General features: G+C 35.6%; 1 protein-coding gene across 2 annotated transcripts; it reads right to left on the bottom strand.

Moving 5' to 3' along the window:
• Nucleotides 1-206: 206 nt before the first annotated feature.
• On the bottom strand, nucleotides 207-22,964 carry LOC143042754 (actin, muscle-like). Of its 2 annotated transcripts, XM_076215208.1 has the most exons (7): nucleotides 22,902-22,964; nucleotides 8,668-8,862; nucleotides 6,727-7,099; nucleotides 5,935-6,042; nucleotides 4,655-4,828; nucleotides 3,237-3,356; nucleotides 207-644 (listed from the first exon to the last, which is right to left on the bottom strand). In XM_076215208.1, the coding sequence occupies exons 2-7, from the start codon at nucleotides 8,800-8,802 to the stop codon at nucleotides 442-444; spliced, it is 1,113 nt and encodes a 370-aa protein (XP_076071323.1). In that variant the 5' UTR covers nucleotides 8,803-8,862; nucleotides 22,902-22,964; the 3' UTR covers nucleotides 207-441. The 2 variants fall into 2 exon arrangements, with proteins under 2 accessions (XP_076071323.1, XP_076071325.1); XM_076215210.1 differs by lacking the exons at nucleotides 8,668-8,862; nucleotides 22,902-22,964 and adding an exon at nucleotides 8,390-8,470.
• Between the last annotated feature and the right edge of the window lie 806 nt (nucleotides 22,965-23,770).

Genomic DNA, 23,770 nt, shown 5'->3' with positions numbered 1-23,770 from the left:
CTATCCCCAGTAATGTCTTGTGTAATAATTTATGATTGAAATATTAGTAATGGGAAAAGTCTAAAAAAGATGTATAGTTTGGTTTTAATCGTCCTGTTGGTTTTAATAACCAATGATCTAATATATGACTACTGCATGTGTGAACATAATGATGAAAACGTCATTGAGCAAATTTTCTAGACAAAAATAAAACACAAAAAAGTACATCATGTATATACAAGTTGATATAAAGTATTTAATAAACAAGAGAAGAAAAAAAAAAGATTCAATATCACATTACATTTTTGCTAATTTTATGACATTGAAAATAACGTATAATTTTCTAAGTTTTATTTAAATGACTTGTCCATTTGTTGAATGTTTTGTTCCTTGTTGAAGATATTACCCATAATGCTTTATATACTGAACCAGTCAGTTCCGATTGTTTTGATTTTCCATTCGTCAATCTCTCCTATGCACGATTGTTGGTCCATATTCTTCGTATTCCTGTTTTGTTATCCAGTACGATTGAAATGTGGATAAAGATCCTAAAATAGATCCACCAATCCACACTGAGGATTTACGTTCTGGGTAAGCTATCACTTTCACTTTCGTTGTTTTTGGAACAAACGATTCTATTCCTTTCCTAATTCTCTCAGGAAAACCTGATTATTAAATTAAGAAAAACACCAACATTTATTAAGTATTACATGTTCTTAAAGGAATATATATATCTGCATGGACATTTGTGCGGAGTGTTCTCCAGTTTGGACCGAGACCACAATTATTTCGTAGTGCATTTCTTTTAGAACATAAATGAAAATTAAACAAGAATGTGTCCAAAGTACACGGATGCCCACTCGCATTATCATTTTCCATGTTCAGTGGACCGTGAAATTGGGTAAAAAAACCTAATTTGGCCTTTAAAGTAAAAAGATCAGCCAATAGGGAATATGTGTACTAAGTTTCAAGTTGCTTGGACTTCAGCTTCATCAAAAACTACCTGGACCAAAAACTTTAACCTGAAATGGGACGAACGGACGGACGGACGAACGAACGGACAGACGAACGAACAGACGAACGTATAGACGGACGTACAGACCAGAAAACACAATGCCCCTCTACTATTGTAGGTGGGGCAGGAAGGACGCACAGACCAGAAAACATAATGCCCCTCTACTATCGTAGGTGGGGCATAAAAAATCCCACCGGCGCTTTCTCAATGAAATTTTTACAGTGTGTTGTACTACTTTTGGGACAGATTATATCAAAATTATAGAAAACGTCATCGGCTCTAACTCAAAATATGGACAATTTCATGTTTAGGGCTTCTTGAAGTCTTTTGAAGTCTTCCGAAGTGCTAATTTTTAACCTTTTTCAGCTGGACCAAATCACTACTTTCCTTTAAAATTCTGGACCCAAATTTTTTTACAGTGTAATTTCACCCCCTACTTGCAATTTGATGCATTAAACATGGAGAAATAAATTTGGAAGGGGTATAAAAATTAATGGCAAGTAACCCACTGTCAACACTAGGGACTATATTAAAATCAAGGACAACGAAAATCAAGGACAACGAAAATCAAGGGACGACAATTGTGGTCTCGGACCGTTTGTTAACTTCAAGGCGTTATTTTCCTTTATATTAAATAACAAATTCAATATATTTCAATTCATGAATTACAACATGTACTAGTCATATCATTGTTTGTCAGGGATCGCATGTTTTATACTGTCTTTTTGTTGATGAGCAGAATTTTCATTAATTACTGTTAGTTATTCAAGTTTCTTTACAATTTTCCACTATAAGTTTGTATATTTTTATATACAAGATGGCCTAAGGCAGCAACCATTTGATTTTCTGGGGGGGGGGGGATTCTGAGAAAAAAAAATTGTTTGTTTCATCCTCAGCTGCCACTATATGTAATGCTAAAATTGAAAGAAAAAAATTGTGTTCGACTTGTCCCCCCCCCCCCCCCAGAAAATCAAATGGTTGCTGCCTAAAGAATCACTTGTTGACAATACAAAAAAAAATACGAGTGTGCTTGTAATTCGCATTACCTGGGTTGCGTTCAATATCGTAGCGGCTACGTAGTACTACGTAGATTTATGACTATTGAACGAGTAGCTAGCTTATAGTTTCTACATAGATATTGATATCAGACCCTGTTTTGATTTGTAATCTTAAGGAGGTGTTTTGTTTTTTTCGGTTGTTTTTTTATAAACATTCATCGTTGATTGACAGATGACCTATGCTAGATTATATCTTATCAGATATCGATTATAAAAATAAGGTCAACAATAGTTTACAAATGTTCGAATCCCGTAAATCCATAAAGAACATACGGGTTAAAAGAGTTGTCTCATTGGCAATCATACCACATCTTCTTATATCTCTATATACATATAAACTTAAAAAAATTGAGGGAATCACGTGAACTCAAATACGATATCGTCTGCGTCGAAAGGGTGTGTGTCTCCAGCTATGCATCATTCAACTGCCATGTTAATCTACACGGAGTCAAAATGTTTCAATGAGGAATAATACACAACCTGCAGATTTAAAGATAGACATCTTTGCTTTACATATAAAGATCTGGAACCCCGAAAAACAGCTAGTGAGTTGAGAAATCGTATCTCAATAATACTATACGGAGACCTAGTTTTAAAAGTACATATATAACGCTGTTTTGAACTAACAATGGCATTTTTGGCAGGGAGTAAACAAATACCTCATGTGAGTTGAGACATCACATCCCAGCAATCCTATACAGATAACAAGTTTTGCAGTACACTTTTAAAGCCGTTTTGAAATTACAATGGCATTTTTTGGCAGGGAGTAAACAAAAACCGAATGTGAGTTGTGACATCGCATCCCAGAAATCATATACAGAGAACAAGTGTTAGAAGTACATGTGTAGCGTTGTTCTGAAATTACAATGCTATATTTTGTCATGGAGTAAACAAAGACCGCATGTGAGTTAAAACATCGTATCCCAGTTATTCTATACAGAGAAACTGTTTTCAAAAGTACATTTAGAGCGCTATTTTTAACTTAAAACGACATTTTTAGGCACGGAGTAAACACAGACCAAATGTGAGTTGAGACATGGTATCCCGGTTATCCTGTACAGAGAACAAGTTTTAGAAGTACACATGTAACTCTGTTTTTGAACTTTCAATGGCATTTTTTGGCAAGGAGTAAAATTATTTATGTTTACCCTGCCCTGAACATACAATTTGCTGTATATACTTACCAGGGAACATAGTAGTTGCTCCTGACAGAATGACATTACATAATAAATCTTTTTTGCAGTCTACGTCTGTTGAATCCAAATTACTCTTCAACATATCCACTATACCTCCAGATCCTACACCTACAAAGATGCAAAAATGTTTACAGCAAGTTTAAATTAACCGGCTAAATACAAATATGAAATGAAAAAAATATTTGACGGTCTATCATTTTTAAATAAACATAGCCTATGTGTATGTGCCCCCAATGGTGACTGGGTCACGTGGACACTGGTATTTTCCCGATCGACAGTAAAATGCTTGCCAAAGTGGGGCATTCGTTTTGCTTTGCGGGATGTACAAGTTTGAAGCCACATCTGGTCAAATGGGGGACGTGAAATTCGATACCGCGTGTCCAAATTTCCCCGTGCTACATCCCTCTATGGCCTCTATTACCAGACCGTTTGTATTTATTGTTCACTTAAGCTTTTTAACATTGAAGTGCATTAGAATGAAACGATAACGCAATGTAACCGTAGACTCAAATAGTACTGTTACATTCGTAAATAATCGGTTACTTACTTACTTACCCATCACTGCATTCCAGCAATTAGTCTCCAATGTAACAATAATTATTTTGTAACATTTTCAAGTAACCGTAGTCAGTGCCATCAATATATGTGTATGTTCATGGTCCAAAGACCGTATGCTTAAAACAGTTCAAATCATAATGAATTTACAAGAATATTCATTATGTTGAATGAAGACAGTTATTTGAAGAAAAAGAAGAGCATGCTTTTGTGTCTTTATATTCCAAATGATTTGACAGAACCTTCACCACAATTTTTATTCCATACGGAACAGTCAAACAACTGAACGGGTTTGCATCCTAACGATCAGACGGACACACTAGCAATATGCCCATGCATACTATCAATCGGCAATCCTCGGGTAACTCCGCTACTCTCCGTCTATCATATGAAGGTACGGAATTGGCCGAGTTGTGACAAATGCCCATAATATCCTATGAATACAACCGTTTTGTTTATTTTACCAAAAATCTTTAAAAACAAGCGATTGAAATACCGGAACTATTGAACCCGCTTAGGCCAGCCGTCGCTTGAACCCCTAAATTGTGAGTACGTGCGAGGTGGAGAATCCGAAACAAGTATAGCAGACTACTATAGTATACGGTATGGGTTTTTCTCATTGTAGACGGTCGTACGGTTAATTGCCTATACATGCTTACACCCACTTCATTTGAACTTTGGTGGATAGTTGTCTCATTGGCAATCATATCGAAATGAAATCTCCTTATATTAATATAGTAGTAAATATATCATTCAACATTCTATTCTGCCTTTAAATTTAGATCATGGTCGAAGGTTTGAACTGTGGCTTAACCTTTAAGCATTGACTAATCAATTTACATTGTTCTAACCCGGGATAGGTCCAAATAACGCTTCCGGGCACATAAACCTCTCTTTCCCGATTGTGATTGTGTTTCCATCCGGAAGTTCAAATTTCTCATCGCGAACATTTCTGGCCTCTTGTTCACAATCTAAAGCTACATAACACAGCTTTTCTTTCATTTCTCTAACAATCTCCAATTCAGCTGCAAAAAAAATAAGAAAATTAAATTTGCAAATATATTTGTCATTATTAAACGTTTTGACACTGAAACCTTGTTTCTAAGTATCAGTAGAACATATATGATAATCTTCTTCTTCTTCTGTAAGTCCACCCTATCTGCAGGGTCACCACATTTAAAAAAAATTATCTATTTTCAAAATTGCGTTTTTTTAAATTTTATGTACTAGTTAAAATTTAAAAATAATAGTAACAGAGTTAGAATAGGATAAAACTAAATCATTTAAGTAAATTAGTATATTATTCATCATACTAAACATACTGTAACATGTATAATGATACTCTTTCCAGTCTAAGTTTACATTAGGTTTGAAAGTACCATTTAAAAAAATAATGTCAATGTTCCATGTATTAATTTGTTTCGTTTACATTATTAAAATCTAACAAAGCAACATTCATCTTTCAAATAAGCTGTGCTGTCCGCTGTTCTGGATCGTTTGTTATTGTTTTTAGTTGGTATTTGTTTTGGTTTTTTTTCCTTGCTCTCACTTAGGTCCGAGACCACAATTGTCATCAAATATAGTCCCTAGTGTTGACAGGGGGTTACTTGCCATTACTTTTCATACCCCTTCCAAATTTATTTCTCCATGTTTAATGCCTCAAATTGCAAGTAGGGGGTTAAATTACACTGTATGTAAAAAAAATTAAGTCCAGAATTTTAAAGGAAAGTAGTAATTTGGTCCAGCTGAAAAATTAGCACTTCGGAAGCTGTCAAAAGATTTCAAGACGCCTTTAAAACATAAAATTGTCCATATTTTGAGTTAGAGCCGATGAAGTTTTCTATAATTTTTATATAATTTGTCCCAAAAGTAGTGCATCACACTGTAAAAATTTCTTTGAGAAAGCGCAGTTGATATTTTTTTTATTTTCATTTATGTTCTAAAAGAAATGCACTACAAAATAATTGTGGTCTCGCACCACTTCCTTGTTATCATTTCTTTTGTTTCTTTTATTCCCCTTTACTAATAAATTCTGATAAAAATAACTATTCATCGATGGCCCTATCAATATTGGCTCTCTGTTATGCTAGTATATTCCCCATTCTCCTTTTAACCCTATTATTTTACTTACAATAATTTACAAAATCATATCCTTTCTCGTGCAGCAATTTTTGTAGATTCAGTGTCAAATCCCGTCCTCCAAAATCAAGTCGTCTTGTAGCCGGCATGATACAGTGCCCTGAATATAACCAAAACTTTCTAGTTATGTGTAATCAGAAATTGCCACCCTATCCTTCGGCTGTAGTCCCTTTCATTAACGCCTGAATTTTTCAGCTATGTGATAATATTTTTTTGAGAATTTTATAGATATTTTCTAAAACTATCAATAATCAACAAAGGTTAAGAATCAATTCCTCATAAAATTTATAATTAAAAGGTATTCTTGTCATTTCAAAGCTTTAAAAGCGATAAAAGGGTTGATAGATGAATACCGTCCAGCGGCAAATATTCCTCACTTATCCAGAGCGAGAATATATGATTTTTGTCCTATAATGTGGTTCTTGCTTTGAACTAGTCCGACGCCAGGTGCTGGATAGTTGTCTCATTGGCAATTCTTCCACATCTACTCATCTAATATGATATACTAAATCGTAATGTAACAGTTTGTTGGAAGTCATGCCGCCCTTACCTATCAAATATCCAGAGTGTGGGAGCCGAACAGTGTTTCATATTTCATATAAAATGCATGCTGTTCGCTCAGCGGAGAATCAGTGTATATACATTTTCAAGACTTTTCTTTCGCCCCTCCTCTCCAAACAAAACACATTTTATCGATTTACGGCAATAGTAGGACCAAAATTCAAAGCTTTCTGAAAATCCTATTTTCTTTTGATTTTTAAAAGCCGAACAGGATATTTGTTACCTTCATAAATCGTCATAGCATATGAAACACCGTCTCCTACATCCACAGTGATACCTGAACCACGACCAGAAGCGTATAAGGCAAGTTTGGACGACAAGGCAAGAAAAAAGGCGCACGCATTCAATTTTTCAAACATCACTTGAACAGTCTTTTCTTTTTGCATTTTTGGATTTAACGGGGGTTCTGTCATAATTATCGGATGGTCCGCCGGGTCTACCCTCAGTTCGTCCTTAAAACAATGCTGCCAAATTTTCTCCATGTCGTCCCAATTCGTAATGATGCAATGTTCTATTGGATAATTCAAATTAAGCGCTGAACGTCTGTGCTGAGCCTCGTCACCGACATAAAACTCCTTATGGTCCCCGTCAGATACCTATAAGTGTAACTAGTATATAGAATAGAAAAACAATGATATATGATATAGGGTATCCATTATTACACAAAATCAGTTTACATACAAAAACGAAAATCAAGGGACAGCGTTTTTGTTTCTGTTCTTCATATCAAATATAAAAAAGAAGAGATGGTATGATTGCCAATGAGACAACTCTCAACAAGTGACCAAAATGTCACAGTTTAACCTTCAACACGGAGAAAAAATCAATGGCCCCTAGCTAGCACCGATTTGAGTGGAATTGTTAGAAAATTGAAGATCACGCCACAACTGTGAATTGATAAAAAGCCTTCAAGGAAAAAATCAATTAAATAATCTGGCAAAGAAATCAAAAATTATCTGTATTAATTTAGCCTGACGAACTTTTTTTTTATATTTAGATTAATATAAAGAAGGCACAATCAGAGCAATCGAAATAAATTTTCGAAAAAAGACAGACACCGCAATGACAAATAAACATAAAAAGAACAGACAAAAACAGCCCACTAGTACTATAAACATATAGATTACATCACTGCAACAAGTGTTACGATATTTCTCCACTCGAGACAGCTACATTTTAATATAAAAGCGCAAGATATGCCGATCTGTTTAAAATTTTTTAATTTAACTGTTGAGAGTGGAGAAATATCGTAATACACAAGTTGTATAAGGGGAATCTGCATGTAACTCTAATGATTTTTATCCTTCCTTTTCAAAGATTTGCAGAAAGTTGTGTTCTTTATATTTGACGTTATCAGGCATGGTCGCTTTTTTTCAGGATAAAAAATCAAGGAAATTTATAATCAAATTTCGGAAAATTATTTTACTTAAAACTGATACTTTACTATCGACAAAATATTTTTCACTCAAGAAAAATTAGAGAAATGCAATTTACTGGTTGAACATGTATCAAGGAACAAATAACTATATATATAGTGAATTCGTGTGCTCAAGACGGCAAGCAGTATGGTTTCCTACACCACTATGGCACCCGTCTTGTTGCTGACAAATAAAAAGTAATGAATAGTTTATAAGAATCTAACAATGTATAAATGGTTATTACAGTGCATGGAAACAAATTATTTCGAAACAACTTTACACGAAAAAAAATCAGTGTTGATTCAATTTTGATAAAAGACTTCCGATGTCCCCCACGTTGCACATATTTATTTATCAATAGTACAATGGTTATAACAAAAAAACATTCAAAGTTGTAAAAATGAATGCTGAACAGAAATTAAGGTTCAATATTCGATATAATTAATATTTCAAAGGTGCATTACTCACTTCAAATATATTTGACCAGCACTTATTTTCAAAAGTGGCCAAAACATTGCTGAACATTGCTGATATGAACCAATGATATCACTGCTATAACGTTCTGGAGAGATGACCCTTACGGCAGGGGCATAAAAAGCAAAACAAAAAAAGACTAGCACTGCAATGTTTAAATGTACAACACTTTTACAGGGTCCCTAATTTATATATAAAATGATGATATGGAATAGTCAGGGCTAACGTTAATTAGAATCTAATGATTTTAACTGAAAGCTTAAATGAAATACCTGATATGCTGGGCGACTAGGTCGTCCAACTACTGTCGAGAAAACAGATCTATGGCAATCATCTCCCGCAAACCCCGCCTTGATTTTATAAGAACCGTTGTCAATAACGACAGCAGCTACGTCATCATCTGTCATGGTATAGCTAGCTTGTGTCAATCAGCTTACATTGTTATTGTATTTGTATAATGCATTTGCCTGTAAGTTAACAAATCATCATTATTACATACTGCATTTATGTATGATAGTCTGGGTGGGGTCCTCCATTTCGATATCATTTAATTTGTTGAGCCTTTTTCTCTATTCTATATATGTTTGCCCATTATTCTCTATTATTTATATTTAAACATCTAATTATTCTTTAATTTTTTTTTCTATTGTTCGGCGTATATTTTGCAATTTGTCTACTATTTTCTATATTGTAAACCCCATTCACGGAGACCCTCGTGCATACCAGAATTTTACTGGTGAGTAAACTAACCCTCTCACATGTAAACTGGATGAGGTGAAACTTGTTTGGTTGTAAGTTATACACCAATAAATTCTTTAATTCGTATTTTTTTTAATCTACTAGTATATTGTATAAGGGAGATGCTATTTGATTTTAATGAAGGACAAGGATAAAATTTGAAACAAATAGGTAGGACAGGAGTTTTGAGTAAAAAAAGTCAGGATGAGCAACTTGGCAAAAAATGACAGGATAACAATTTATGTAAAAAAATTCAGGATAAGCTAATAAAAAAGCAGGACCGAATAGAGTGAAAAATAAAAGGCAGGACAGAGATTACAACAACAAAAAATTCAGGACATTTTTTTTCATCCTATAGTCCCCACCCTTCATAGCTCCATAATCTCTACAGAAATTAAAAGTCTGCAATATGGATAGTTTACTACATGTATCACATAAACGTAACATTATATATTATCATTATAAATGATGTCTTGCTCAGAAAAACACTGTCAAACAGTCATGAACAAACTTCAATCGTAGCATGCATCACATATAGTTAGCCTACTGTTAGTGCTTATAGAATCCGCGAAACATTAGTACGACCATTCAGCATCTTTTCACACCAGACTCAAGCTAGCGAACAATAAACCAGCGAACAATAAGATGCATCAAGCTAGCGAACAATAAGCCAGCGAACAATAAGGAAAACGCGCCAAACTGATCATGCCTAAAAACCGAAGACTTGCAATAACACGAAACGTACTGATAAATATGACGACAAATACTTTCCAGTAGGAAGATGAAATGTTATTCCATTTTAACACAGACATAGTTTAATTATTTGTTAGTGTATTAAATACAACTTTTTTAAAAGCCGGGAATCTAAAAAAAACTTTTTAGCTAAGTAACCCTTTCTCCTTTCTCTCTGACATGTCTGATACAGGATGGGTTTATGTTTGTATAATGATAATAACAATTGATAGCAACAGGTTACACTAAACTAGTGTAGCGATACAATTAGATCTTATTATAGAATTAATAAATATTAATTAATAAATTATAGAAATTATACGATTGAAAAATAAAGCTGATAAGCATTATATTCACTTTTCGCCTAAGAACTAGCTAGTTCACGTAATTATTCAAAAGTAAATAGTCACTCTAGTAATTTATTTATTACATTCTTATAAGAAAAGCGATAAGTGTAAGAACTACACACGTCAAATAGAACGAAAACGATTTGACATAAATATTTTGGTTAATCTAAACAAAAAATTATTTAGATTCAAGCCTATGTAAAATAACTATAATCCGTAAACATTTCCCTACGGCAAAGTCCCGCATGGGGTAGGGTGACCCTACCATCACATTTCCCTACCGCAAAGTCCCGGATGGGGTAGGGTGACCCTACCATCCCCCTTCTTTCGTTCATAAAATTTTCCCTACGGCAAAGCTTTTTTGCCCACTAGGTACAAATGACAGGCACTTGCCTAAGGTTGCCTGGGCCAAAATACCCAGGTGGGTAAAGTTACGGAACTTTTTTTTTAGGTCCAAAGTTGGGTGACCCTACCATCCCCCTTCTTTCGTTCATAAAATTTTCCCTACGGCAAAGCTTTTTTGCCCACTAGGTACAAATAACAGGCACTTGCCTAAGGTTGCCTGGGCCCAAATACCCAGGTGGGTAAAGTTACGGAACTTTTTTTTTTAGGTCCAAAGTTGGGGTAGGGTGACCCTACCATCCCCCTTCTTTCGTTCATAAAATTTTCCCTACGGCAAAGCTTTTTTGCCCACTAGGTACAAATGACAGGCACTTGCCTAAGGTTGCCTGGGCCCAAATACCCAGGTGGGTAAAGTTACGGAACTTTTTTTTTAGGTCCAAAGTTGGGGTAGGGTGACCCTACCATCCCCCTTCTTTCGTTCATAAAATTTTCCCTACGGCAAAGCTTTTTTGCCCACTAGGTACAAATGACAGGCACTTGCCTGAGGTTGCCTGGGCCCAAATACCCAGGTGGGTAAAGTTACGGAACTTTTTTTTTTTAGGTCCAAAGTTGGGGTAAGGTGAACAACGTACAAAGTTGCGCACCCTACATTGATACATAATATAGTTCTCAGTCATTAAACAAAAAGAAGGACGAAATCTGCTTTTTCAACAGAAGTAAATTTTCTCAAACGCTTTTGTTTTTCAAGGTTATCGTCTAAATAGTTTATACATTGTCTTTACGTTTAATATACAGAAAATGTTATTTTGGGAACTACTTGACAGGATGCCGAAAGTAAGGAAAGCCATTTTACACAACACATAATTTCTAGTTGGAAAATTGATAAATAATAGGAACACCGTTTACACTTTAGATGCATTAACATAACACAGAAATGTATCAGCACAATATAAACAGTCAACTGACGACAATAAATAATAAGTAGATCTTAATGAGCAATTTATTTTTGAGGAGAGTCTTTTGTAAAAGTAAACGAATGTCGGCGGCGGACGACTACGGATTACAAACGACGGACACCAATTTTTTTGAAAAGCTCACACTGACCCTATAGAGCAGGTTAGATATGATAGTGAATGTGTATTTATTAATACATAATATTACTTTAGACTATTATTTTCCACTAAGCTAGCCTAATAACCCCGTATATTTGATTAAGCATTCTCGTTACTGAAAAAAAAACATATTGTTAGTGAAGCTGATAATACTAATTTGTTTTTCTTTTATAGTGTGGAACTGTAGATTCATGTGACATAAACATTTGTTTTTAAATACAGTAGTAGGGAACAACAACAGAACATGTTTAAAAACTTGCCATTTATGTATTACTGGTAAAATTATTAAGCCAGTGATTTCTTTACCAAATTACTTAAAAGCTTTACTTTATTCTTCCCTAGATAAAAAGCTTTGTTGTACCAGTAGAAAATTATTTCAAGCGGAAAAGAACATCCTCATTTTTACGGAAATATTGTTCACCGTTCCCGGAAATTTAGAAACGATCCTGATATACTTATCGATCCGTCAAATAAACTTGTTTTAAAAAGTTACCAAATCAACACTGTATATTGTTTTCATGGGTATCAGTATCGATTTTATTATCAGTAAATTAAAAGCAAACTAAATATTACTATTATGTTATATACATATACCAATTCATAGATCTACGATCTGTCGATACCTGTATCGTCATAACACAAGGTTATGTTTTTCTCTAACTGTTTATGACGTTATTACACTAAATCCATTGGATGTTGGATGTGTACTGATTGATAAGTTAGTCTCAGATGCATGATTTTTTTCATTAGTTGTTAGTGGCTTTGAACTAACGGTCAGTAACTGCGAGTACTATAAGGTATGTACTCCAGTGTTTTTTCTTGTTTTTAGGATGTAAAAGTACCAGGCCATGGCCACGCCCAATCGTATTTTCAGTATTTGTATTTTTATCCATCTGATGAGTTAAACTTTGTTCAAATGATTTTGATAGTTCGTTCTTAAATAGTACTGTTATACCAATGTCCCAGGTTAGTAAGGGTTGGAATCCCGCTTAAATGTTTAACCCCGCCACATTCTGTATGGATGTACCTGTCCCACGACAGGAGCCTGTAATTCAGTAATTGTCGTTTGTTCTTGTGTTTCAAAACTGTTTTTTTCGTTCATTTTTTGTACATAAATTAGGCACGATCTCCTAGAAGTTTTTAACTAGTCTAATAATGTCTATCAACAAAATGGACTTCAAGAATCATATATTTTTTAACCTTGTAAACATCGTAACAATGATGACCCAGTTCCTTTATCAGGGTACTATCAGGTGCAGCCTCCATCATCGGCTGTTTCGGCGCTATTCAACACCAACCTGCAGAGGTGCGCCGGCTCAGTCTGACTCTGAAACTGGATGGCCTACGCTGCACCCGATATGTCAGCTGATGTAACTTTTGCACTGTCACTGAATGATGCTTTCACCAGAGCTGTTATACAGTCTCTTCTATCATTAGTTCATTATTTCCACTAATTGTCTTCAAATCATTTAATATCTCTAATTGCTACTTTTACAGATCTCATCGCTCTCCCCTATCTTCACTATGATGACAATTCCACCTGTCTATACAATTCTGAAATTTAACTTCTCACTATCTGCCCCTCCCAATCCTAAGGTTCTGAGAGCTTGTCATATTGTCTATTCCACAAAGACCCCTGCACACTTCTTCAATAGCAAAGCACCAAGTTCTCCATCCCTGCTCTTGGCAATTTGATACAAGCTGCTGGACTTTTACCCTCTTCTTTTCGTGTACCTCATACATCCTTTCTTCACAAAGGACTGTCAGTTCCAGCAAGACTGTCTGAACAGTTCCCTGTGACCATAAAACCATATCTGGTTTTGGCGATGTTGCTGCTATTGCTGCAAGAAAGCTCATACATTGCTGGATATCTGTAGAAAATTTCAGTCTGTTGTTCTTGCATGGATCCCATGGCCTTCCGGTGTGCTGACATGCTCTCAAAAGTGATGTGTTATCTTTACCTTTTTCTTCTTCCTCCTGATGAGGTACAACCTCGCTGCTAATGTGTTCAGTGCACTATATCATGTCTCCATGTGTTCCTAAAAAATTTCAGTGCCACTTGACAAGATGACGACAACACATGTTGTAGAGATGCTGGTTCGTCTTTGCAAAAGGTGCACATTGGGTCTTCTATCAACCCCTATCCATAGGGATTCGATGGACTTGGTAGAACATCATACACTGATCTCAAATTGAAGCTGAAACGGTATCCCTCCATACTCCAAATATCGCTCCAGGCAAAAGGCCCCGCTTCTAGTTCCTTGCCAAATAAACCATCTACCTTGCTGCTTCATGACTTCCGCCTTGCTATTCCTGCTCTATTATTTTATCTGTCGAACTTCCTGCTTCTTGCTTGCTTCTTGTCCGGATCCTCACTTTGACATCTTTGCTGTTCCTCTACATCATGACCTGTCGTGTTTTTGAAACTTTAAACTCTTAAGTCCACGCATTAAGTGAGTGGTAATTTCTGTTTAGTCACATCATTGTAAAAGTCAACGATGCTGAAACTTCTTATTACGCCAAACCAACGTCACTATTTTTTTTCTTCTTAAACTTCAATTTTGGACACGGAAAAGTCATATACCAAGAACGGCCACAGTGTTCTTGGCAAGACACCATGTTAATACATCCAAGCTTTGTATCTTCCTGGCAGACACTTTGGTCTGTTTTCTACAGCCAATATACCTATATCAGCTGCCTTTGTATTTATATGGTGGTTTTTCTGTCTACTTGTGTCAAACTTTTCCCAAAGCATTTTATCTCCAACTGTTGGTAGAATTTCCCTGCTAATGCTAAGTTTCATCTCTCACTTTGCCTTAACTCATAACTAAACTGCTTGAATTTACTGGGTTCGAATTTCATTGTTGCCCAATTGATCATTCCTGTCAACTCCTGTAAGGTCCATTTTCCCTCTATTTTTGGGTTTGCTGTAACAGTCATGTCATCTATAAATGCTCTTATTGGTGGTTGTCTTCTTCCTGATTACATTAATGGTCCTCTTCTTGGTTTTTCCACTGACTTCATAATAAAGATTCACAGCTGCTGCAAACAATATTAGGACAATGTACATCCCGTTAATATTCCTTCTCATAGTCTCAGCCAAGCTGTGTTGAAATCTCCTACTGTAAATACTTCTCAATGTGATGAAAGTACTCCTGTAGCATTGTCCTTTTGTGGTTGGCACAAAGTACCTCTGCAATGTCAAATTTACCAGTTTGTGATGAATGAATCCGTACGCATAAGCAAGATATAGCCAAAGTCGCTTTTCTTCTCCTTTGATTCTCTTAAGATCTGTGTCAAAACACTAGTATGTTCAATACATCGGGATACCTCTGGCATGCCTCATTTCTGAACCGATAAGTCTATGCATTCATTACTTAGCAGAAACCTTGTTGTTCTTTGCTAAAACTGGTAGGATTTTACCCTCGATGTTCAGTAAAGAGATGGTTCTAAACAGCTTAACTTTTATGGAGTTATCTCCCTTCGGAATAAAAAATCCATCTGTTTTATACCATACATCTATCATCTTTCTTCTACTCTCAAAGACTTCTACAATCGTCTGCCGGTTAGCTTGGGACATTTTTTGTACCCGATACTGAATACTATATGGCCTTGGTACTGATGCTGCTCTTGCTTTCCTCAAAACATCCTGCACTTCGTTAAACTTCAGTTCTGACTCATCAATTGCAAATAGTTATATTGGTTCCTCTGGTGTTGCCAGTTTCTCACATTCTTCCAGATCTTCCTCCAGCCTTTCATCACTTTGTGTCTTTCTTTGGTGTTCTTCGACTTCATCCTTTGAGTTTCCCAATAAACCAGATCCTCTTGTTCCAAATAATCTCTTCATATGCAGAAAAGGTTGTGCTGTGAATTGAACTCTTTCCTTTGCCCCTTTCTTTCTGTATGTTACCAGTATATGTGTTTTTGCTCTTGTTAGTATTTGAAATTTTCTTAGGTTTCCTTCCTTAACTGTTGTTACCTTTCCTACTCCATAGCATCTCTATACCTCTTCTCTAACCTTCTGAAGTCCACTCTCAGTTCCTTTTTCTTCTACTGTCTGCGGTTACTCTGAAGTTGTTTTCTTTCTCTTTTCCCAGATATAATCAACCCAAAATCTCTCATTTCCTATGAAGTAAATAATGGACGTCACTGCTCTTACCTTTTCCTGCTAATATTGCTTTTAAGATGTTTTCGAGATCATCATCGAAAGCTTTCCATATCACTGTGTCTGCACTAGTTGACTACTTAATATTTTCCTTCCTTGGCTGTAACATTTTTCTTCTGACTGTTGGTTTTATCAGGTTGATCTCTTCTCCTTCCGTGAGGTGTTCTATCTTTGTAAGCTGATCTGTTTCTTATCCTAACCCTAGTTCGCATGGAGGTTATGATCACTGTGATTTGCTTTCCTTTTAAATGGTCTGACCAGATATCACTGTGCATCGATTGCCAGAATGTGGTGGTACACATTTCATTCCACATTGATGGATCTTCAAATATCTAGCATTCTTGCAATATCGAATTATGGTTATGTGATGGATGTATAGAGCTAGCTTCGATATCAAATCGAAATCGATTCGACTATGTCGATATCGTCGATATCAACATCTGGTATGTCTGAGTTTGTCATAGATGTCTTATGAAAATTTCCTATCATGTCGACATTGTTGATATTTACATCTGGGTATTTCTTGTTGTGTCATGGATGTTTAATTTGAAGCAACCATCAATAACGATACGATATCATGTCAACATTGCCTATATTGGAGATATTGATATGATTGACTCAAATGCATCATCTAATAGTAATCAGGACAACTTTGTGCCTTAAATTGTATATGTATCTGATGTTGTTCGGAGCGTTTTTGCATACAGATTTATTTTCAGGAATTACAGTTTTGCCATAGGGATTTTTCTATGAATTAAAGAAGAGAGGTGGTAGGGTCAACATACCCAAAAGTTGGACCTCAATTAAAAATTTCCATCACTATACCAACTGGGGTCTTTGCGTTCATGCAACCTTAGTCAAGAGCCTATCTAGTGTTCCTAGTGTGGACAGAAGCTTTGCCAAAGTGACTTTGCTATGAATTAAAGAAGGGAGGTGGTAAGGTCACCCGACCCCAAAACTGGACCTAAAAAAAAGTTCAGTAACTTTACCCACCTGGGTCCTTGAACCCAGGCAACCTTAGCCAAGTGCCTATCAATTTTACCTATTGGGGACAAAAGCTGTACCGTAGGGGATTGTTTTATGAATAAAAGAAGGGGGATGGTAGGGTTACCCTACCCCAACTTTGGACCTAAATTTAAAAAGTTCATTAACTTTACCCACCTGGTTCTTTGAGGCCAGTCAATCTTGGAAAAGTGCAAATCAATTATATCTAGTGGGGACAAAAGCTTTGCCGTAGGGATTTTTTTATGAATTAAATAAATGGGCTAGTAGGGTCATTCTACCCAAACTTTGGACCTTAAAAAAAAGTTCCGTAACTTTAACCTCCTGGGTATTTGGGCCCAGGCAACCTTAGGCAAGTGCCTATCATTTGAACGTAGTGGGCAAAAAAGCATTGCCTTAGGGAAAACTTGATGAAGGAAAGCAGAGGGATGGTATGGTCATCCTAACCCAACTTTGGACCTAAAAAAAACGTTCCGTGACTTTACCTACCTTGGTATTTAGGCCCAGGCAACCTCAGGCAAGTGCTTATCATTTGTACCTAGTTGGGAAAAAAGCTTTGCCGTAGGGATTTTTTTATGAATTAAAGAAATGGGATAGGTCACCCTACTCCAACTTTGGGCCTCAATTAAAAAGGTTCCGTAACTTTACCCACCTGAGTTTTTAGGTTCAGGCAACCTTAGACAAATGCCTATTAATAATTCCTAGTGGGACAAAAAAATTTGCCATCGGGATTTTTTTTTAAGAATTAAGAAGGGGATAGTAGGGTCACCCTATCTCAACTTTGGACTTAAAAAAAAGTTCCGTAACTTTACCCACCTGGATCTTTGGGTCCAGACAAGCTTAGGCAATTGCCTATCGAGTGTATCTAGTGTGGACAAAAGCTTTGCCGTAGGGACTTTGCTATGAATTAGATAAGGGGGATGGTAGGGTCACCCGACCCCAACTTTGGACTTAAAAAAAAAGTTCCGTAACTTTACCCACCTGGATCTTTGGGTTCAGGCAAGCTTAGGCTATTGCCTATCGAGTGTACCTAGTGTGGATAAAAGCTTTGCCGTAAGGACTTTGCTATGAATTAAACCAGATGCTCCGCAGGGCGCAGCTTTATACGACCGCAGAGGTTGAACCCTGAACGGTTGGGGCAAGTATGGACACAACATTCAAGCTGGATTCAGCTCTAAATTTGGATTGTGATTAAATAGTTGACACAGCATAGGTTTCTGACACAGAATGAATGTGGTCTAATGAACTTAAAAAAAAATGTTTGCCTTTGAGCAATTCACTATGCTGTTGAATATTAATCCTCTCAAAAAAATGTTTGAAGAAATTTTCTTTTTATTTATGAAATCTGAAATGAAAAAAATTGACCATCCAATTTTTTTTTCACATCCCCCTTTCCCTTATTTCAAAACTGATCTCAATTCAAATTTCTAATGAAGTTTGCAACAATAACTACTCATTTAAATACATCATAAAATATTAAAATGTAAAAAAAGTGCTTGTTATCACTGAATGGTAAAGATTGTTTTAATCTATCAGTTGGTAGTAAAAGTGAATATACATTGTATATTGTATAAAACAATGATTTAAGTTGATTCAACTACTATTCTGGACAAAGAAAGATAACTCCAATTGAAATCCAATTGGAATTTCTTGCTATTGCACAATATTGTGCAATTAGATATTTCTTGCTATTGTGCAATACTGTGCAATTGAAAATATTTGCTATTGCACAATACTGTGCAATTGAAGATTTCTTGCTATTGCACAATACTGTGCAATTGAAGATTTCTTGCTATTGCTGAATACTGTGCAATTGAAAATTTCTTGCTATTGCACAATACTTAATATAATAATTTTGGATCCTGATTTGGACCAACTTGAAAACTGGGCCCATAATCAAAAATCTAAGTACATGTTTAGATTCAGCATATCAAAGAGGCCCAAGAATTCAATTTTTGTTAAAATCAAACTTAGTTTAATTTTGGACCCTTTGGACGTTAATGTAAACCAATTTTAAAACGGGACCAAAAATTAAGAATCTACATACACAGTTAGATTTGGAATATCAAAGAACCCCAATTATTCAATTTTTGATGAAATCAAACAAAGTTTAATTTTGGAACCCGATTTGGACCAACTTGAAAACTGGGCCAATAATAAAAAATCTAAGTACATTTTTAGATTCAGCATATCAAAGAACCCCAAGGATTCAATTTTTGTTAAAATCAAACTAAGTTTAATTTTGGACCCTTTGGACCTTAATGTAGACCAATTTGAAAACGGGATCAAAAATTAAGAATCTACATACACAGTTAGATTCGGCATATCAAAGAACCCCAATTATTCAATTTTTGATAAAATCAAACAAAGTTTAAATCTGGACACTTTGGGCCCTTTATTCCTAAACTGTTGGGACCAAAACTCCCAAAATCAATACCAACCTTCCTTTTTTTGGTCATAAACCTTGTGTTTAAATTTCATAGATTTCTATTTACTTATACTAAAGTTATGGTGCGAAAACCAAGAAAAATGCTTATTTGGGTCCCTTTTGGGCCCCTAATTCCTAAACTGTTGGGACCTAAACTCCCAAAATCAATACCAACCTTCCTTTTGTGGTCATAAACATTGTGTTTAAATTTCATTGATTTCTTTTTACTTAAACTAAAGTTATTGTGCGAAAACCAAGAATAATGCTTATTTGGGCCCTTTTTTGGCCCCTAATTCCAAAACTGTTGGAACCAAAACTCCCAAAATCAATCCCAACCGTTCTTTTGTGGTCATAAACCTTATGTCAAAATTTCATAGATTTCTATTTACTTAAACTAAAGTTATAGTGCGAAAACCAAGAAAATGCTTATTTGGGCCCTTTTTGGCCCCTAATTTCTAAAATGTTGGGACTAAAACTCCCAAAATCAATCCCAACCTTCCTTTTGTGGTCATAAACCTTGTGTTAAAATTTCATAGATTTCTATTCACTTTTACTAAAGTTAGAGTGCGAAAACTAAAAGTATTCGGACGCCGACGACCCACCTATGTCTTTGGGTCAAGGCAAGGTTAGACAATTGCCTATCGAGTGTACCTAGTGCGGAATAAAGCTTTGCCGTAAGGACTTTGCTATGAATTAAATAAGGGGGATGGTAGGGTCACCCGACCCCAACTTTTGACTTTAAAAAAGAGTTCCGTAACTTTAACCACCTGGATCTTTGGGTCCAGGCAAGCTTAGGCAATTGCCTATCGAGTGTACCTAGTGTGGACCAAAAATTGTTGTAGGGACTTTGCTATGGATTAAATAAGGGGGATGGTAGGGTCACCCGACCCCAACTTTGGACCTCAAAAATAAAAGTTCCGAAACTTTACCCACCTATGTCTTTGGGTCCAGGCAAGCTTAGGCAATTGCCTATCGAGTTTATATAGTGTGGACAAAAGCTTTGCCGTAGGGACTTTGCTATGAATTGAATAAGGGGGATGATAGGGTCACCTGACCGCAACTTTGGACCTCAAAAAAAAGTTCCGTAACTTTACCCACCTGGATCTTTGGGTCCAGGCAAGCTTAGGGAATTGCCGATCGAGTGTACCTAGTGTGGACAAAAGCTTTGCCGTAGGGACTTTGCTATGGATTAAATAAGGGGAATGGTAGGGTCACCCGACCCCAACTTTGGACCTTAAAAAAAAAAGTTCCGTAACTTTACCCACCTGTGTCTTTGGGTCCAGGCAAGCTTAGGCAATTGCCTATCGAGTGTACCTAGTGTGGACAAAAGCTTTGCCGTAGGGACTTTGCTATGAATTAAATAAGGGGGATGGTAGGGTCACCCGACCCCAACTTTGGACTTAAAAAAAAAAAGTTCCGTAACTTTACCCACCTGGATCTTTGGGTCCAGGCAAGCTTAGGCAATTGCCTATCGAGTGTACCTAGTGTGGACCAAAACATTGCTGTAGGGACTTTGCTATGGATTAAATGAGGGGGGTGGTAGTGTCACCTGACCGCAACTTTGGACCTCAAAAATAAAAGTTCCGAAACTTTACCCACCTGGGTCTTTGGGTCCAGGCAAGCTTAGACAATGGCCAATCGAGTGTAACTTGTGTGGACAAAAGCTTTGCCGTAGGGACTTTGCTATGGATTAAATAAGGGGAATGGTAGGGTCACCCGACCCCAACTTTGGACCAGAAATAAAAAGTTCCGTAACTTTATCCACCTGAGTTTTTGGGCCCAGGCAACCTTGGGCAAGTGCCTATCATTTGTAACTTTTGAGCAAATAAGCTTTGCCGTAGGGAAAATTTTATGAAGGAAAGAAGGGGGAGGGTAGGGTCACCCTACCCCATGCGGGACTTTGCCGTAGGGAAATGTTTACGGATTATAGTTATTTTACATAGGCTTGAATCTAAATAATTTTTTGTTTAGATTAACCAAAATATTTATGTCAAATTGTTTTCGTTCTATTTGACGTGTGTAGTTCTTACACTTATCGCTTTTCTTATAAGAATGTAATAAATAAATTACTAGAGTGACTATTTACTTTTGAATAATTACCTGAACTAGCTAGTTCTTAGGCGAAAATTGAAAATAATGGTTATCAGCTTTTCTTTTCAATCGAATAATTTCTATAAGCTTGAAGATCTAATTGAATCGCTACACTAGTTTATTGTAACCTGTTGTTATCAATTGTTATTATTATTATACAGATAATAACCCATCCCTTATCAGAGAGAAAGGAGAAAGGGTTAATAGCTAAAACGTTTTTTAGATTCCCGGCTTTAAAAAAAGTTGTATTTAATACACGAAAAATAATTAAACTTTGTCTATGTTAAAATGGAATTACATTTCATCTTCTTACTGGGAAGTATTTGTCATCATATTTATTTATTTGTCATCATATTTATAAGTACGTTTGGTGTTATTGCAAATCTTCGGTTTTTAGGCATGATCGTGTTGGCGCGTTTTCTTATTGTTCGCTGGCTTATTGTTCGCTAGCTTGATTCATCTTATTGTTCGCTGGCTTATTGTTCGCTAGCTTGAGTCTGGTTCTTTTCACTGATCCGTGAAATCAGATCGAGGTCAGGTATACGTGAACCTCGTCTGGTGGAAATGCAGACCTTGCAAGGATCCCATAAAGAATCCATATTTACACCAAATATAGTTATTCAATAACTTATAATAAGCTGGGACTAGTATAAAAGTCCCAGTAATAAGTAAGTATTTCACATAAAAAAGATACAATATTTTTTAAGCAGCCAATGAACCATGAAGTTGAGGTCAAGGACAAGCGGCATATGAAAGACGGAAACATGTACATAAAGTCATCATACAGTTCATCGATACTTATTTGAACACCGACCCTCGAACGATAATTCTCTCCAAATTTCGTAACATTCCATGAAAGTTTGACAAATTTATTGATGTCTAAAAAAAGAATTAACTCTTTACCGCAGATGAGGGATACAAAAAATCACACAATCGAAAAAATTTCCAGCATCCGTCATGATTACCTGGACTAGAAGTACATGTTATAACCGTAAAAAAAACTAGCAACTTCATCTTTAACATATAGTTATTGATAAATGTGGGGGGATGTACTTCAAAATTTTTCTCTAGTTGTTTTCTCACATTAATACTAAAACTTTTTTTTATTTCATAAAATTATTTGGAGAATATAAAATGTATTTGTACTCGCAACGAAACAAGGACAAGCCTCACTTTTCTCTTGCTGTCTCTAGTATAGATAAAGCTCCATCCCTTCACTGTTAGAATATTGTATATTTATATTATAAAGTTTAGTGCTTGTCGATGAATCTAAAAAAAATAAGGCCAAATAAACTACATTTAAACAGGGACTATCATACAGTTTTACTTGTATATATCATCAGACATGTCACAGCCTTACTTGAGACGAAATTAATCGAAAATGTTCTGTTAAACTGGCTTTCCATAATAAAAAATAGTAGTATCAAGGAAACGAGAAATTTCGATTTTCACTAATACAACAGAAAAAAAGTATATAATACAATTAAATACATGTTGTTTAACAACTACGATGATCTAATATACCAATATCAAAATACAGTAACATTACCGTTCCCAGTTTAGGAAACTTGTTTTGAGGGCAATCCCGTCGCCATTACAATCCCATCAAGTTGTAAATAAATGTTATTTATGGTTATTTATAGATAAGAAACTCCAGGTATACTATTATGAGGGTCTGCATAGGATAACAGAATTGAGAATAATGATCAATATATAAAATGGTCAAGCACATAATGAATAGAAAATGACATTGAAAAATAACAGAAATTTTCAAAAGAGAATAATGATAATGGGCAGTTAAAGTTAACGAATGTCTGTGTAATTAAATAGTTGATCATACAATACTAATTACTGATGACTTAGGGTAGTAATGCCCTTTACCGTCAGGCGTTAAACGGCCATTTTCGACTACCGTTTAGTAAGTATTTCTATGATGAAAAAAGAAACAAAGTACATAAAAAAGGTATTATACCTAAACAGTGTACCAAATATGTAATGCTTAAAAAAAATACAGGTAAATCTGTGAAATTCTAATTAACCTTGAATTGTTATAAAAACAAATTATTTATCAAAACATATATTGTTATTTGCAAGTGGGAATAGAAGGAACAGTATTTTTAAAAAGTGGAAATAGGAGAAAGACACCGAAATAACATAAAACAAAAATTGGTGCACACTGAATAACGCGCGTAGCGGGTTATTTAACAGTGTGCTGTGTGCACCACATTTTTTATGTTATTTCGAATAGAAAGAAAAAATATTACAGTCATTTCTTATAATTTAATTCTAAATTCCATTTTAAACCGTAGAAAACCATGAAAAAACGTTGATGACGTCACGGTCAAATGACTAAATTATGTCTATGGGCTAATAACAAAATAACGTCAGCCAATCAGAAGACGCGTCACATCAAAAAAT

Source organism: Mytilus galloprovincialis, chromosome 8 (genome assembly GCF_965363235.1).
Source record: "Mytilus galloprovincialis chromosome 8, xbMytGall1.hap1.1, whole genome shotgun sequence".
NCBI lineage: Eukaryota > Metazoa > Mollusca > Bivalvia > Mytilida > Mytilidae > Mytilus > Mytilus galloprovincialis.
Note: the sequence above shows the minus strand (reverse complement) of the source record. Positions and strands in the feature narration are given on the sequence as shown.